Source organism: Mobula birostris, chromosome 1 (assembly GCF_030028105.1).
Source record: "Mobula birostris isolate sMobBir1 chromosome 1, sMobBir1.hap1, whole genome shotgun sequence".
Lineage (NCBI taxonomy): Eukaryota > Metazoa > Chordata > Chondrichthyes > Myliobatiformes > Myliobatidae > Mobula > Mobula birostris.
Genome location: NC_092370.1, coordinates 209,622,417 through 209,634,844, shown reverse-complemented (window position 1 = coordinate 209,634,844; position 12,428 = coordinate 209,622,417). Strand labels below are relative to the sequence as shown.

Genomic DNA, 12,428 nt, shown 5'->3' with positions numbered 1-12,428 from the left:
ATACACTTTCCAACATTGTATTTCATTCGCCACTACTTTGCCCATTTCCCTAAACTATCTAAGTCTCCCTGCAGGCTCTCTGTTTCCTCAACACTGCCTGCTCCTCCACCTATCTTTGTATGATCGGCCAATGTAGCCACAAATCCATTAATACCATAGTCCAAATCATTGACATATATCGTTAAAGGCAGCGGTCCCAACACCGACTCCTGTGGAACGCCACTGGTAGCTGGCAGCCAGCCAGAATCGGATCCCTTTATTCCCACTTTCTGCCGATCAACCACTGCGTGGAATGGGCTGCCGGCAACCGTGGTGGAGTTGGATACGATAGGGTCTTTTAAGAGACTTTTGGATAGGTACATGGAGCTTAGAAAAATAGAGGGCTACAGGTAAGCCTAGTAATTTCTAAGGTAGGGACATGTTCAGCACAACTTTGTTGGCCAAAGGGCCTGTATTGTGCTGTAGGTTTTCTATGTTTCTATGTTTACCCATGCTAGTAACTTCCCTGTAGTTCCATGGGCTCTCATCTTACTAAGCAGCCTCATGTGCAGCACATTGTCAAAGGCCTTCTGAAAATCCAAGTACACCGCATCTACTGCATCTCCTTTGTCTACCCAGCTCGTAATTTCCTCAAAAAATTGCAGTAGGTTAGTCAGGCAGAATTTTCCTTTCAGGAAACCATGCTGGCTTTGGCCTATCTTGTCATGTGCCTCCAGGTACTCTGTAATTTTGTCCTTAACAATTGATTCCAACAACTTCCCAATCACTGAGGTCAGGTTTAGAGTTTCTTTTCTTAAATAGCGGAGTAACATTTGCAATGTTCCAGTCATCCGGTACGATCCCAGAATCTATCGATTCTTGAAAGATCATTGTTAATGCCTCCGTAACCTCTCCAGCTACTTCCTTCAGACCCCAAGGGTGCATTCCATCAGGTCCAGGAGATTTATCCACCCTCAGACCATTAAGCTTCCTGAGCACCTTCTCAGTTGTAATTTTCACTGCACATACTTTATTTCTCTAACACTCTTGAATGTAGATTACTGCATACTGTATACTGCAGATGTCTTCCACTGTGAAGACTGATGCAAAATCGCATCCAGTTCCTCCGCCATCTCAGTGTCTCCAATTACAATATCTCCAGCACCATTTTCTATTGGTTCTATATCTACCCTCAACTTTCTTTTACCCTTTACTGTATATGCTTAAAAAAGCTTCTAGTATCTTCTTTGATATTAGTCGCCAGCTTCCTTTCATAATTCATCTTTTCCTTCCTAATGACTGTCTTAGTTTCCTTCTGTAAGTTTTAAAAGCTACCCAATCCTCTATCTTCCCACTTTTTTTGGCTTCCTTGTATGCCCTCTCTTATGCTTTTACTTTGGCTCTGACTTCACTTGTCAGCCACGGTAATGCCCTTCTTCCATTCAAAAATTTCTTCTTATTTGGAATATATCTGTTTTGCACTTCCCTCATTTTTCACTGAAACTCCAGCCATTGCTGCTCTGCTGTCCTTCCTGCTAGTGTCCATTTTCAGGCAACTTTGGCCTGTTCCCATCTCATGCCATTGTAATTTCCTTTATTCCACTGAAATACTGACACATTAGAATTTAGTTTCTCCTTCTCAAATTTCAAAGTGAACTTGATCATATCGTGATCACTGGCCAGGCAGCATCTCTAGGAAGAGGTACAGTCGATGTTTCAGGCCGAGACGAAGGGTCTCAGCCTGAAACGTCGACTGTACCTCTTCCTAGAGATGCTGCCTGGCCTGCTGCGTTCACCAGCAACTTTGATGTGTGTTGCTTGAATTTCCAGCATCTGCAGAATTTCTGTTGTTTATATTGTGATCACTGTTCCCTAAGGGTTCCTTAACTTTAAGCTCTCTTATCACCTCCGGATCATTGTACAACACCCAATCCAGCACAGCCGATCCCCTCGTGGGCTCAACAACAAGCAATTCTAAAAAGCCATCCCTTAGACATTCTATAAATTCTCTCTCTTGAGGTCCAGTACTGGCCTGGTTTTCCAAATGCACTTTCATGTTAGAATCCCCAACAATTATCATGACATTGCCCTTCTGACATGTCTTTTCTATCTCCTGCTGTAATTTGTAATCCACATCCCAGATGCTGTTTTGAGGCTTGTATACAAATGCCATTAGGGTCCTTTTACCCTTGCCGTTTCTTAAACTCAACCCATAGAGACTCTACACCTTCTGATCCTATGTCATCTCTTTCTAATGATTTAATATTATTTCTTATACACAGGGCCACACCAACCCCTCTGCCTACTAACCTATCTTTCAGATACACTGTATATCCTTGGACGTTCAGCTCCCAATGGCAGCCATCCTTTAGCCAAGGATTCCTTTCTGCACTCCATGACAACCTCTACCAAACAATGGAGAGCAGGCCCATAGTCATCTCATGTCCCTCAGTGGCATCTTGAGAAGGAAACCAGAAATGAAAGATCATTACGTGGAGTTGATGGAAGGACCCTTCAGGAACAATCATGCTGAGCTAGCACCTCCATCAGATCCCGGCAAAGAAAACTGGTGTTTGCCAACCGCAGAAACCTGCACAAGTACAGATTGTCTGTGGTTCAAGTGTGCAGTTCAAAGGCAATGTGCTCTTGTGGGGTTCAGACCTCAATACCATTCTACTCAGGAGCCTTGTGCACTTCAGTGATGGCAGACAGCAAACAAGTGTTCCACACTCTCCTAGTGAAAGAGGATATTGACACAACCGCAGATCCTTGTGCTTTAATGACCAGCAAATGCACAACTAGATTCTGGAATGTTGTGTGAGAGTTCATGTATTTGGTAACTGCCCCTCTCCAGCTGTGGCCATCTATGGGTTAACAGGACAGCTATCAAGGAAGAGAAAGAATTTGGCACTGAAGCATGGAGGTACATAGAAAGGCATTTCTATGTTGATGATGGTCTTAAATCATTTTCTAGTGCAGAAGAAGGAGAGAGTGTGCTGAAAGTAGTGCAAGACATGTTGACACAGTCTAATCTCAAATTGCATAAGATTACTCCAACAGTGCTGAGGTCATGTGGTGGTCCCATCTGAAGATCTGGCCAAAGGTCTACAGATCTTGATCTTGGGCAGGACCTCCCTCCTATGCAGTGCAGTCTGGGCCTTGGCTGGAGCTTGTTATCAACACCCTTACTTTCCAGGTCGCTGACACTGGAAGACCAGTTACACATCGTTGCATGCTATTGACAGCCTATTTGACCCACATGGACTTCTCCAGTTAGTATCCAGCAATGCTTCATGTTAAGAGAGTTAACCTCGGACACTTGTGGATGGGATGTCCCACTCCCTAAAGTAAAACAGGAGCAGTGGCAGCAATGGTATTAGACCATAAGATATAGGAGCAGAATTAGACCTATAATTCTGCTCCTCCGTTTCATCATGGCTGACCAATCCCTTCATGCTCTGACCAAAGTAGAATCTATCAACCTCTGCCGTCAATATACATAAAGATTTGGCCTCCACAGTTTCCTGTGGCAACAAATTCAACAGATTCACCACTCTCTGGCTAAAGAAATTCCTCCTCACCTCCATACTAAAAGGGCATCCCTCTATTCTGAGGCTGTGTTCTCTGGTCTTAGACTCTCCCACCAAAGGAAACATCCTCTCGACATCCACTCTGTCAAGGCCTTTCACCAGTCAATTGGTTCAAATTAGGTCATTCCTCATTCTTCTGAATTCCAGTGAATACAGGCCCAGAGCATGTGACAAGCTGTTCAATCCTGGAATCATTTTGGTGAACCTTCTTTGAACCCTCTCCAGTTTCAACACATTCTTTTTAAGATGAGGAGCCCAAAACTGCTCACAATACCCTAAATGATGCCTCATCAGTGCTTTATAGAGTCTCAACATTACATCCTTCCTTTTGTTTTCTATTCCTCTTGAAATGAATGCTAACATCACATTTGCCTTCCTCACCAGACTCATTCTGCAAATTAACATTTAGGGGACCCTGAACAAGGGCACCCAAGTCCCTTTGTGCTTCTGTCTTTTGTATTTTCTCTCCATTTAGAAAATAATCATCTCCTTCATTTCTTCTACTAAAGTGCGTGATCATACACTTCCCAACACTGTATTCCATATGTCACTTCTTTGCCCATTCTCCCAACCTAAGTGCTTCGGTAGCCTCTCTACTTCCTCAAAACTACTTGCCCCTAAAACTATCTTCATATCATCTGCAAACTTTGTAACAATGACATCAATTCCATCATCCAAATTACTGACATTTAACCTTAAAAAAAGACTTCTTCCCTTCAGGATCTTAAAGGTTTGAAGATGCCAAAAATCTACACAATTCCTCTTATCTACAGCTTAAAAGAAAGAGGTCTGCATTTTCTGTGATGTGTCAACTAAAGCTATTTCTGGTGTTGCATACCTGAAGGTCACGGACGCGGCAGGATATAGCGAAGTTGGATTTATCCTGAGCAAGGCAAAGCTTGCTCCCAAACCAGATCTCACCTCTGTTCTCATTGCACAGTAACACATAAATGTCAAGGATGATATTTTGGAAGTGAGAACAGTTAAAGATGGTGTCGTAAGTCTGCTTTCAAGACCAGTCTTCTGAGATACCTTTCTTTTGCTGAAGACTGAATGAAATGATCACTTGACTTTTGTTTCATTGGTTAAGTTTGACATCCTAAGGATGTTAGGTGAAGAATATTCTGGCCTCTAGAGGCACAGTTCATTTTGTATTATATGGACATCACTTCCTGCAGATAAGCTGTATTTATATAATTTCCCTTCACAGAATAATTTGGATTTCAACTTCAACATGTGGTGGAAAGACATCCATTTCCATCCACTGTTTATTCGCTCTTGAAACAGCAAAATCTTTCACAATAAGATGTTATTAAAAACCCCGAAGGAAGCTTCCATCCTGGGTGATTTTTAAGAAGGTGTTTAACTCACCGCATAGCTTTGTATACCTGCACCACGAGGCAGTAAATTTACTTTGTTTCACTTAAATGCTTGCTGTTTTTAATCATGATAGAAAACCTAGCAGGATAAGCCAACAGTTTTAACACAGTTGAAATATTTCCATTCAGAAACAAGTCTGTGAAACTTTGATTACCTGAAAATGCTTCTCATGGTCTCAAATTTGCCAAGACATCTCTGTGGATCACATGATTGTAATAGGGATTCAAGTCATTCTGATTGGCTACATGTCAATAATGTTCAAATAAAGCAGGCCAAAGTCAGCATGGTTTTCTTAAGGAGAAATCTTGCCTGACAAATTTGTTGGAATTCTTTCAGGGAATAACAGGCATGATAGACAAAAGAGAGCCAGTGGACTATGTCACTTTGATTTTCATAAGGCCTCAGAAGAAGTGCCACGCATGCAGCTGTTTAACAAGATTAAAGCCCTGCATTACAGGAAAGATACTAATATGGATCATAGATTGGCTGCCAGGCAGGAGGCAAAGAGTGGGAATAAAGGGGGCAATTTTTGGTCGGCTGCTGGTAACTACTGGTGTTCTTCAGCGGTCCCTATTGGGGCCGATTCTTTTCACATTATATGTCACCAATTTGAATGATGGAATTGATGGCTTTGGGCCAAGTTTGCGGAGGATACAAAAATAGGTGGAGGAGCAGGTTGTCGTTGAGGAAGCAGAGAGTCTGCTGAAGGACTTAGATAGACTGGGAGAATGGGCAAAGAAGTGGCAGATGGAATGCTGTTTAGGGAAGTGTATGTTCATGCACTTCGCTAGAAGAAATTTGTAAAGGTGAAGACAATTTTCTGAATGGGGAAGACATTCAAAAATCAGAGATGCAAAAGAATTTGGAAATCCTTGTGCAGGGTGCCCTTAAGGATGAGTTGGTGGTAAGAAAGACCAATGCGATGTTAGCATTTATTTTGAGAGGACTGACATATAAGAGCAAGGATGTAATGCTGAGGCTTTATAAGACATTAGTCAGACCACACTTGTGGAGTATTATGAGCAGATTTGGGCCCTTTATTTAAAAAAAAGATGTGCTGGCATCAGACAGGGTCCAGAGCAGGTTCATGAGAATGATTCTGGAAATGAAAGGGTTAACATGTGAGGAGAGTTTGATGGCTCTGGGTCTTAACTCATTGATGTTTAGAAGAATGAAGGGGGATTGCAATGAAACCTTTTGAATATTGAAACGCCTAGACGGAGTGATCGTGGGAAGTATGACTCTGTCATGGGTGTCTCTAGAACCAAAGGCCACAGCCTCAGAACAGAGGGATGTCCGTTCAGAACAGAGATGAGGAGGAATTTCTTTAGCCAGAGGATGGTGAGTATGTGGAATTCCTTGCCACAGACAGCTGTGGATGTCAAGTCACTGAGTATATTTAAAGCGGAATTTGATAGTTTGTTGATTGGTCAGGGCATTAACAGTTACAGGGAGAAGGCAGGAGAATGCATTTGAGAGGGATATTAAATCAGCTATGATGGAATGGTAGAGCAGACTTGATGGCCTGAATGGCCTAATTCTGCTCGTATATCATATGTCTTATGGTCTTATAATTTGAATAACTTCCTACCATCTGCATTCTAACACAGACACAGAGACTGCTTTGTATTGACGTACCTTGTTTTAATAAGATTTGAAAGATTGGTTGAGAAATCAGTTTACTTTGTCATATTATAACTAGTACAAGTTTCTGCCTTTTCAGTGATGTTACAAGGATCTCTTTGTTGGCAAAGACTTTTCAATAAGAGTTAATAATACTGTGGAAATGTCTACTGGTAGTAATAACTGAAGTATTTACCTACAAAAAGCAAAAGATTTGTGGTGTGTGTGTGTGTGTGTGTGTGTGTGTGTGTGTGTGTGTGAGTGTGCGCGCGTGTATGTGTGTGTGTGTATATGTGTGTGTGTGTGTATGTGTATATATATATATATATAAGCTCTTATCTAAAAACACAATCTAAAAGTAATGTAAACTTTTAAATAATCTAATAAAAAATACAAAGGCTAACATAAAACAGATGTGCAATTTTCTGTAAAACCTAGAAAATAAGATTCACAAGTTGTATTAAAAATCATTGAGTTTCTGTTGTTGTTTTGGAAAATTATTAAGACTTTTCATGTGAAGCAGATCCAAGGCAGCAAGCAGCAGAGCACGTCGAATCCACTATTCAATGAAGGATTTGAAAGCAACTGTGACATTCAGTGCATAGCTTCTCTCCTAGTCTATCTTCCACATTATCCTCCATAGAGCCAGCCATCTCTCATCTTCCCAGATCCCTTTGAGGACTTCTCACGTTCTGAAGTGCAAAATTCATTACGTTGTACTGATTCTGCTCAATTCTTGTCTAATGGCTGAAAAACATGAACACTGCCATTAATGAGAAAGTCGAAGCCTTGCTAAAGCCAGAACCAAGAATAAAATACCTTATTTAAAATAGAACCCAAAAGAAGCTAATGTTCCAGTTTTCTTGGTCACAGAAAGAATTACAGGCATATTTTTGTTTAAATATATTTCCAAATGCTCATGTTAAATAAAAAAAACATTAGATATTTCATTATGTGTTGCTTGTACTTAACACATCAGTTGCTTGAAACTGATGCATTAACAATTGTGGCAAAGATAACTTGGAAACTTTGAAAAGATAGGAGGTCCATTTCTCAAGTATTCCATTAAGGGACAACACTGAAACATTGGAGTATTTTGTTTGAAAAAAAGAGATGAGTCATGTAATTGCCTTCCCAAACTGTGTTTAATACAGAAAGTAATTATTTAAGGAAAAAGCCTAAAGCTGCAGAGGCTAAAAATCTACTGAAAGAAAAGCCAAGTTAATATTCTTGTTTCTTCCTTTCATCAGAACAGCGTTCTCTAGAGTACTTGTAGCAATTCCTGCTTTTATTTCAATTATGTGGACCTTGTTGAGGGAAGCCAGCAATCTACTATCAACGACTAGAATTTTAGCTGTGCTGAAAATGATAAAAATTCTGATCAGGTGTAATGAAATCCGGAGCATGGTGTAAGCTGCAATTAAACACATTTACAAATATAGGCAAGAAATGGAACCTATTCTTACATGTTTGATGGCAGCTTTTAATTATGGCCAATAATAAACACAATGCTTACCATCTATAATCTCTTCTTTCACCTTATGCAACTCCTTTACCACTTCTTCCAGTATTTCCTGTGGGTTTAAGTTATAAAAATGGAAGCTGATTTACATAAAGTCCTGGAAAAGTTTCTTTCCGTGCATTTCATAGATAGGATGGAAAAGAATGAAATCATATACCACTACTCTTGATTAAAAATATAAATATCTTGTAGAAAACACATTATGCATTTTAGCCTTTTCAGCTGTATGTTACATACCTGCTTCAATCGATCAAAATCTAAGGCATCTGTGGCCACATCGTTAGAGGTTACACTTCCAGGTTTCAGTCTATGGGGTAGGGAAATATGTAAAACAGAGAAATTAGGTGTGGATTTCCATGCTAGTTACATTTAAGTTGTGCAAATCTATGCAGCAGCAAGGGGCATTAGGTCAGCATTCTCACAGAAAAGCCAAGGCAGTTTCATTTACAATTTTTAAGCTAATATTTGGATTTCAGAACATTGCTATGTCACTGTCATATAGTTAGATTTCCTCTATCATGGTTATATGCATAAAACTCCGGGACACTGTTGCATTCATTGTATAAGATCCATCATGCAAAGAAGCGTAAATGCAAGATCTATTGAAATGCTCTGTTCAAAAGCCAAAGAGCAGAAAGCTATAATTAAATGCTTCATTGGAATGCTCAATGAATATGCTTAGAACCGAACACATTAATAAATTCCATTACCAAATGAAAGTTAGAAAGGAGTTGGAGCTGGGGAGTATCAGAACTCCAAAATTCTTTGCTTTCATACCACAAATGTCGGAAAATATTGTTACTTCTAACCATTGGAAATCTGTATTTAACTACTTAAGTGGGTACTAGCTTACTAATTAAAGTAAAACTTTTCTTTTGCTTTTTTTTGGTGATCATCATGAGTTTTAAAAGAGTTTTCAGTCCTAGGGACATTTCAGGGTAAAGTTGACTTTCTTCACATTTTTTATACATTTTCATCATCATATTTATAATAGTATCTAGGTGTGCTGCTTTTTATTTTCCTACACTTAACTCCTACAGCATTCCTGGTGGGAGAATACAATTACAATAAAGAGAATTGCCACATACAGCTTTATTATAAATTCAGACATAAAAATATTAAAAGATAAAAACAAAATGCTTTAATTTAAACCCAGGACTGATTACATCTGGTCTCTAACCCCCATTTCACCTGAGCTATACTCGCTCTTTGTCCCTTAATGATAAACTTGTATAAAATTAATTATACACTTTGGAGTTGGACAATGATTCCCTTGCTGAAACAAAACAGAAGTGAACATTTCTTGAAGTCAATGATTTTATAACCACTAGGAGGCAGTATGGCTTGTTCCTGGTAAAGTCATCTTTCTCTAGCTAAATCCCTCACACCTGCTTGTCAGTTTCCGAGATCCAGTCGAAACTGGACCTTTGTGTGTTTGTAGTAATGAGAGAGATTATGTTCTCCAGTTGCAAAGGCACACCAGTGTAATAATATCACTGCATTGCTTCAGTGTCAGGGACAGGTTCCAGTCTGTACAGAAACCAAGCATAGATCACCCTGCTGGTTGCATCAACTGTGAGTGGTACATCGCTGAATTTTATTAGTGTACATAGCAGGGTTTACAAAACCAACAGGTCATTGGAATATAAAAAGATAAGAATGTAAAAAATAGCCATTTGACCCATTATCCCTGCTTTGCCATTCAACAAGAGTCGATCTAATGTTGAACTAACTCTCTACCTCTTTATTCCCTTAATATCAAAAAAATCTGTCTATAGATTATATTGAACTACTGGGCCTTCACTGTCATTTTGGATAAGAGAATTTCAAAGATTTAATGCACTTTGGATTACGATATTTTCTCGCTGTTACCATAAGACCATAAGACAAAGGAGCAGAAGTCGGCCATTCAGCCCATCGAGTCTGCTCCACCATTTTATCATGAGCTGATCCATTCTCCCATTTAGTTCCACTCCCCCGCCTTCTCACCATAACCTTTGATGCCCTGGCTACTCAGATACCTATCAATCTCTGCCTTAAATACACCCAATGACTTGGCCTCCACTACCACCCGTGGCAACAAGTTCCATAGATTCACCACCCTCTGGCTGAAAAAATTTCTTCGCATTTCATTCTGAGTGGGCGTCCTTCAATCCTTAAGTCATGCCCTCTCGTACTAGACTCCCCCATCATGGGAAACAACTTTGCCACATCCACTCTGTCCATGCCTTTCAACATTCGAAATGTTTCTATGCGGTCTCCCCTCATTCTTCTAAACTCAAAGAAGAGTTACCATCAGGTAGCAGATACAGAAGCCTGAAGGCACACACTCAGCAATTCAGGAACAGCTTCTTCCCCTCTGCCATCCGATTCCTAAATGGACACTGAACCTCTGGACAATTCCTCAATTTTTAAAATATATAGTATTTCTGTTTTTTTGCATGATTTTTAATCGATTCAATAAACATACATTGTTATTTATTTAATTATTATTATCATTTCATTTTGTGTTTTATTTTCTATATTATGTATTGCATTGAACTGCTGCTGCTAAGTTAACAAATTTCATGTCACATGCCAGTGATAATAAACCTGATTCTGATATTTCTTCCCATCCCTGTCCTGAACAGATGACTGTTTATATGAGACTGAATACCGGTCATGGACTCCCTAGGCAGGTAAAACTTAACTTTGCATCTGTCCTGTTAAACTCTGTAAGAAAATTGCATATTTCAATTAAAACACCTCTCCTTCTTCTAAACTCAAGTAAATATAGTTTGGTTAATCACCCTTCATACGACAAACCTGTAATCCTGGAATTTATAGTTGAAATCAGAAGTTTACATACACCTTAGCCAAATACATTTAAACTCAGTTTTTCACAATTCCTGACATTTAATCCTAGAGAACATTCCCTGACTTAAGTCAGTTAGGATCACTACTTTATTTTAAGAATGTGAAATGTCAGAATAATAGTAGAGAGAATTATTTATTTCAGCTTTTATTTCTTTCATCACTTTCCTAGTGGGTCAGAAGTTTACATACACTTTGTTAGTATTTGGTAGCATTGCCTTTAAATTGTTTAACTTGGGTCAAACGTTTTGGGTAGCTTTCCACAGGCTTCTCACAGTAAGTTGCTGGAATTTTGTTCCATTCCTCCAGACAGAACTGGTGTAACTGAGTCAGGTTTGTAAGCCTCCTTGCTCGCACACGCTTTTTCAGTTCTGCTCACAAATTTTCTATTGGACTGAGGTCAGAAAATGATGTCAAATCTGGTTCATCCTTGGGAGCAATTTCCAAATGCCTGAAGGTACCACGTTCATCTGTACAAACAATAGTACGCAAGTATAAACACCATGGGACCACGCAGCCGTCATACCACTCAGGAAGGAGACGCATTCTGTCTCCTAGAGATGAACGTAATTTGGCATGAAAAGTGCAAATCAATCCCAGAAGAACAGCAAAGGACCTTGTGAAGATGCTGGAGGAAACAGGTAGACAAGTATCTATATCCACAGTAAAACGAGTCCTATATCGACATAACCTGAAAGGCTGTTCAGCAAGGAAGAAGCCACTGCTCCAAAACCACCATAAAAAAGCCAGACTACAGTTTGCAAGTGCACATGGGACAAAGATCTTATCTTTTGGAGAAATGTCCTCTGGTCTGATGAAACAAAAATTGAACTGTTTGGCCATAATGACCATTGTTATGTTTGGAGGAAAAAGGGTGAAGCTTGCAAGCCGAAGAACACCATCCCAACCGTGAAGCATGAGGGTGGCAGCATCATGTTGTGGGGTGCTTTGCTGCAGGAGGGACTGGTGCACTTCTCAAAATAGATGGCATCATAAGGAAGGAAGATTAGGTGGATATATTGAAGCAACATCTCAAGACATCAGCCAGGAAGTTAAAGCTCGGTCGCAAATGGGTCTTCCAAATGGACAATGACCCCAAGCATACCTCCAAAGTTGTGGTAAAATTGCTTAAGGACAACAAAGTCAAGGTATTGGAGTGGCCATCACAAGGCCCTGACCTCAATGTGATAGAAAAATTGTGGGCAGAACGGAAAAAGATTGTGCAAGCAAGAAGCCTTACAAACCTGACTCAGTTACACCAGTTCTTTCGGGAGGAATGGAACAAAATTCCAGCAACTTACTGTGAGAAGCCTGTGGAAGGCTACCCAAAATGTTTGACCCAAGTTAAACAATTTAAAGGCAATGCTACCAAATACTAACAAAGTGTATGTAAACTTCTGACCCACTGGGAAAGTGGTGAAAGAAATAAAAGCTGAAATAAATCATTCTCTCCACTATTATTCTGACATTTCACATTCTTA

General features: G+C 39.8%; 1 protein-coding gene across 5 annotated transcripts in view; it reads right to left on the bottom strand.

Annotated features, from left to right (window-relative positions):
- Positions 1-6,557: 6,557 nt before the first annotated feature.
- Positions 6,558-12,428, bottom strand: part of LOC140204092 (ena/VASP-like protein) — a 246,196-nt gene continuing 240,325 nt past the window's right edge. For all 5 annotated transcript variants that reach the window (XM_072270448.1, XM_072270423.1, XM_072270439.1 and 2 more), the window contains 3 exons: positions 8,332-8,401; positions 8,089-8,146; positions 6,558-7,319 (listed from right to left, as the gene is read on the bottom strand). In XM_072270448.1, the coding sequence (XP_072126549.1) occupies positions 7,282-7,319; positions 8,089-8,146; positions 8,332-8,401 (166 nt within the window). In that variant the 3' untranslated portion in view covers positions 6,558-7,281. The remainder of the gene's footprint in view (positions 7,320-8,088; positions 8,147-8,331; positions 8,402-12,428) is intronic.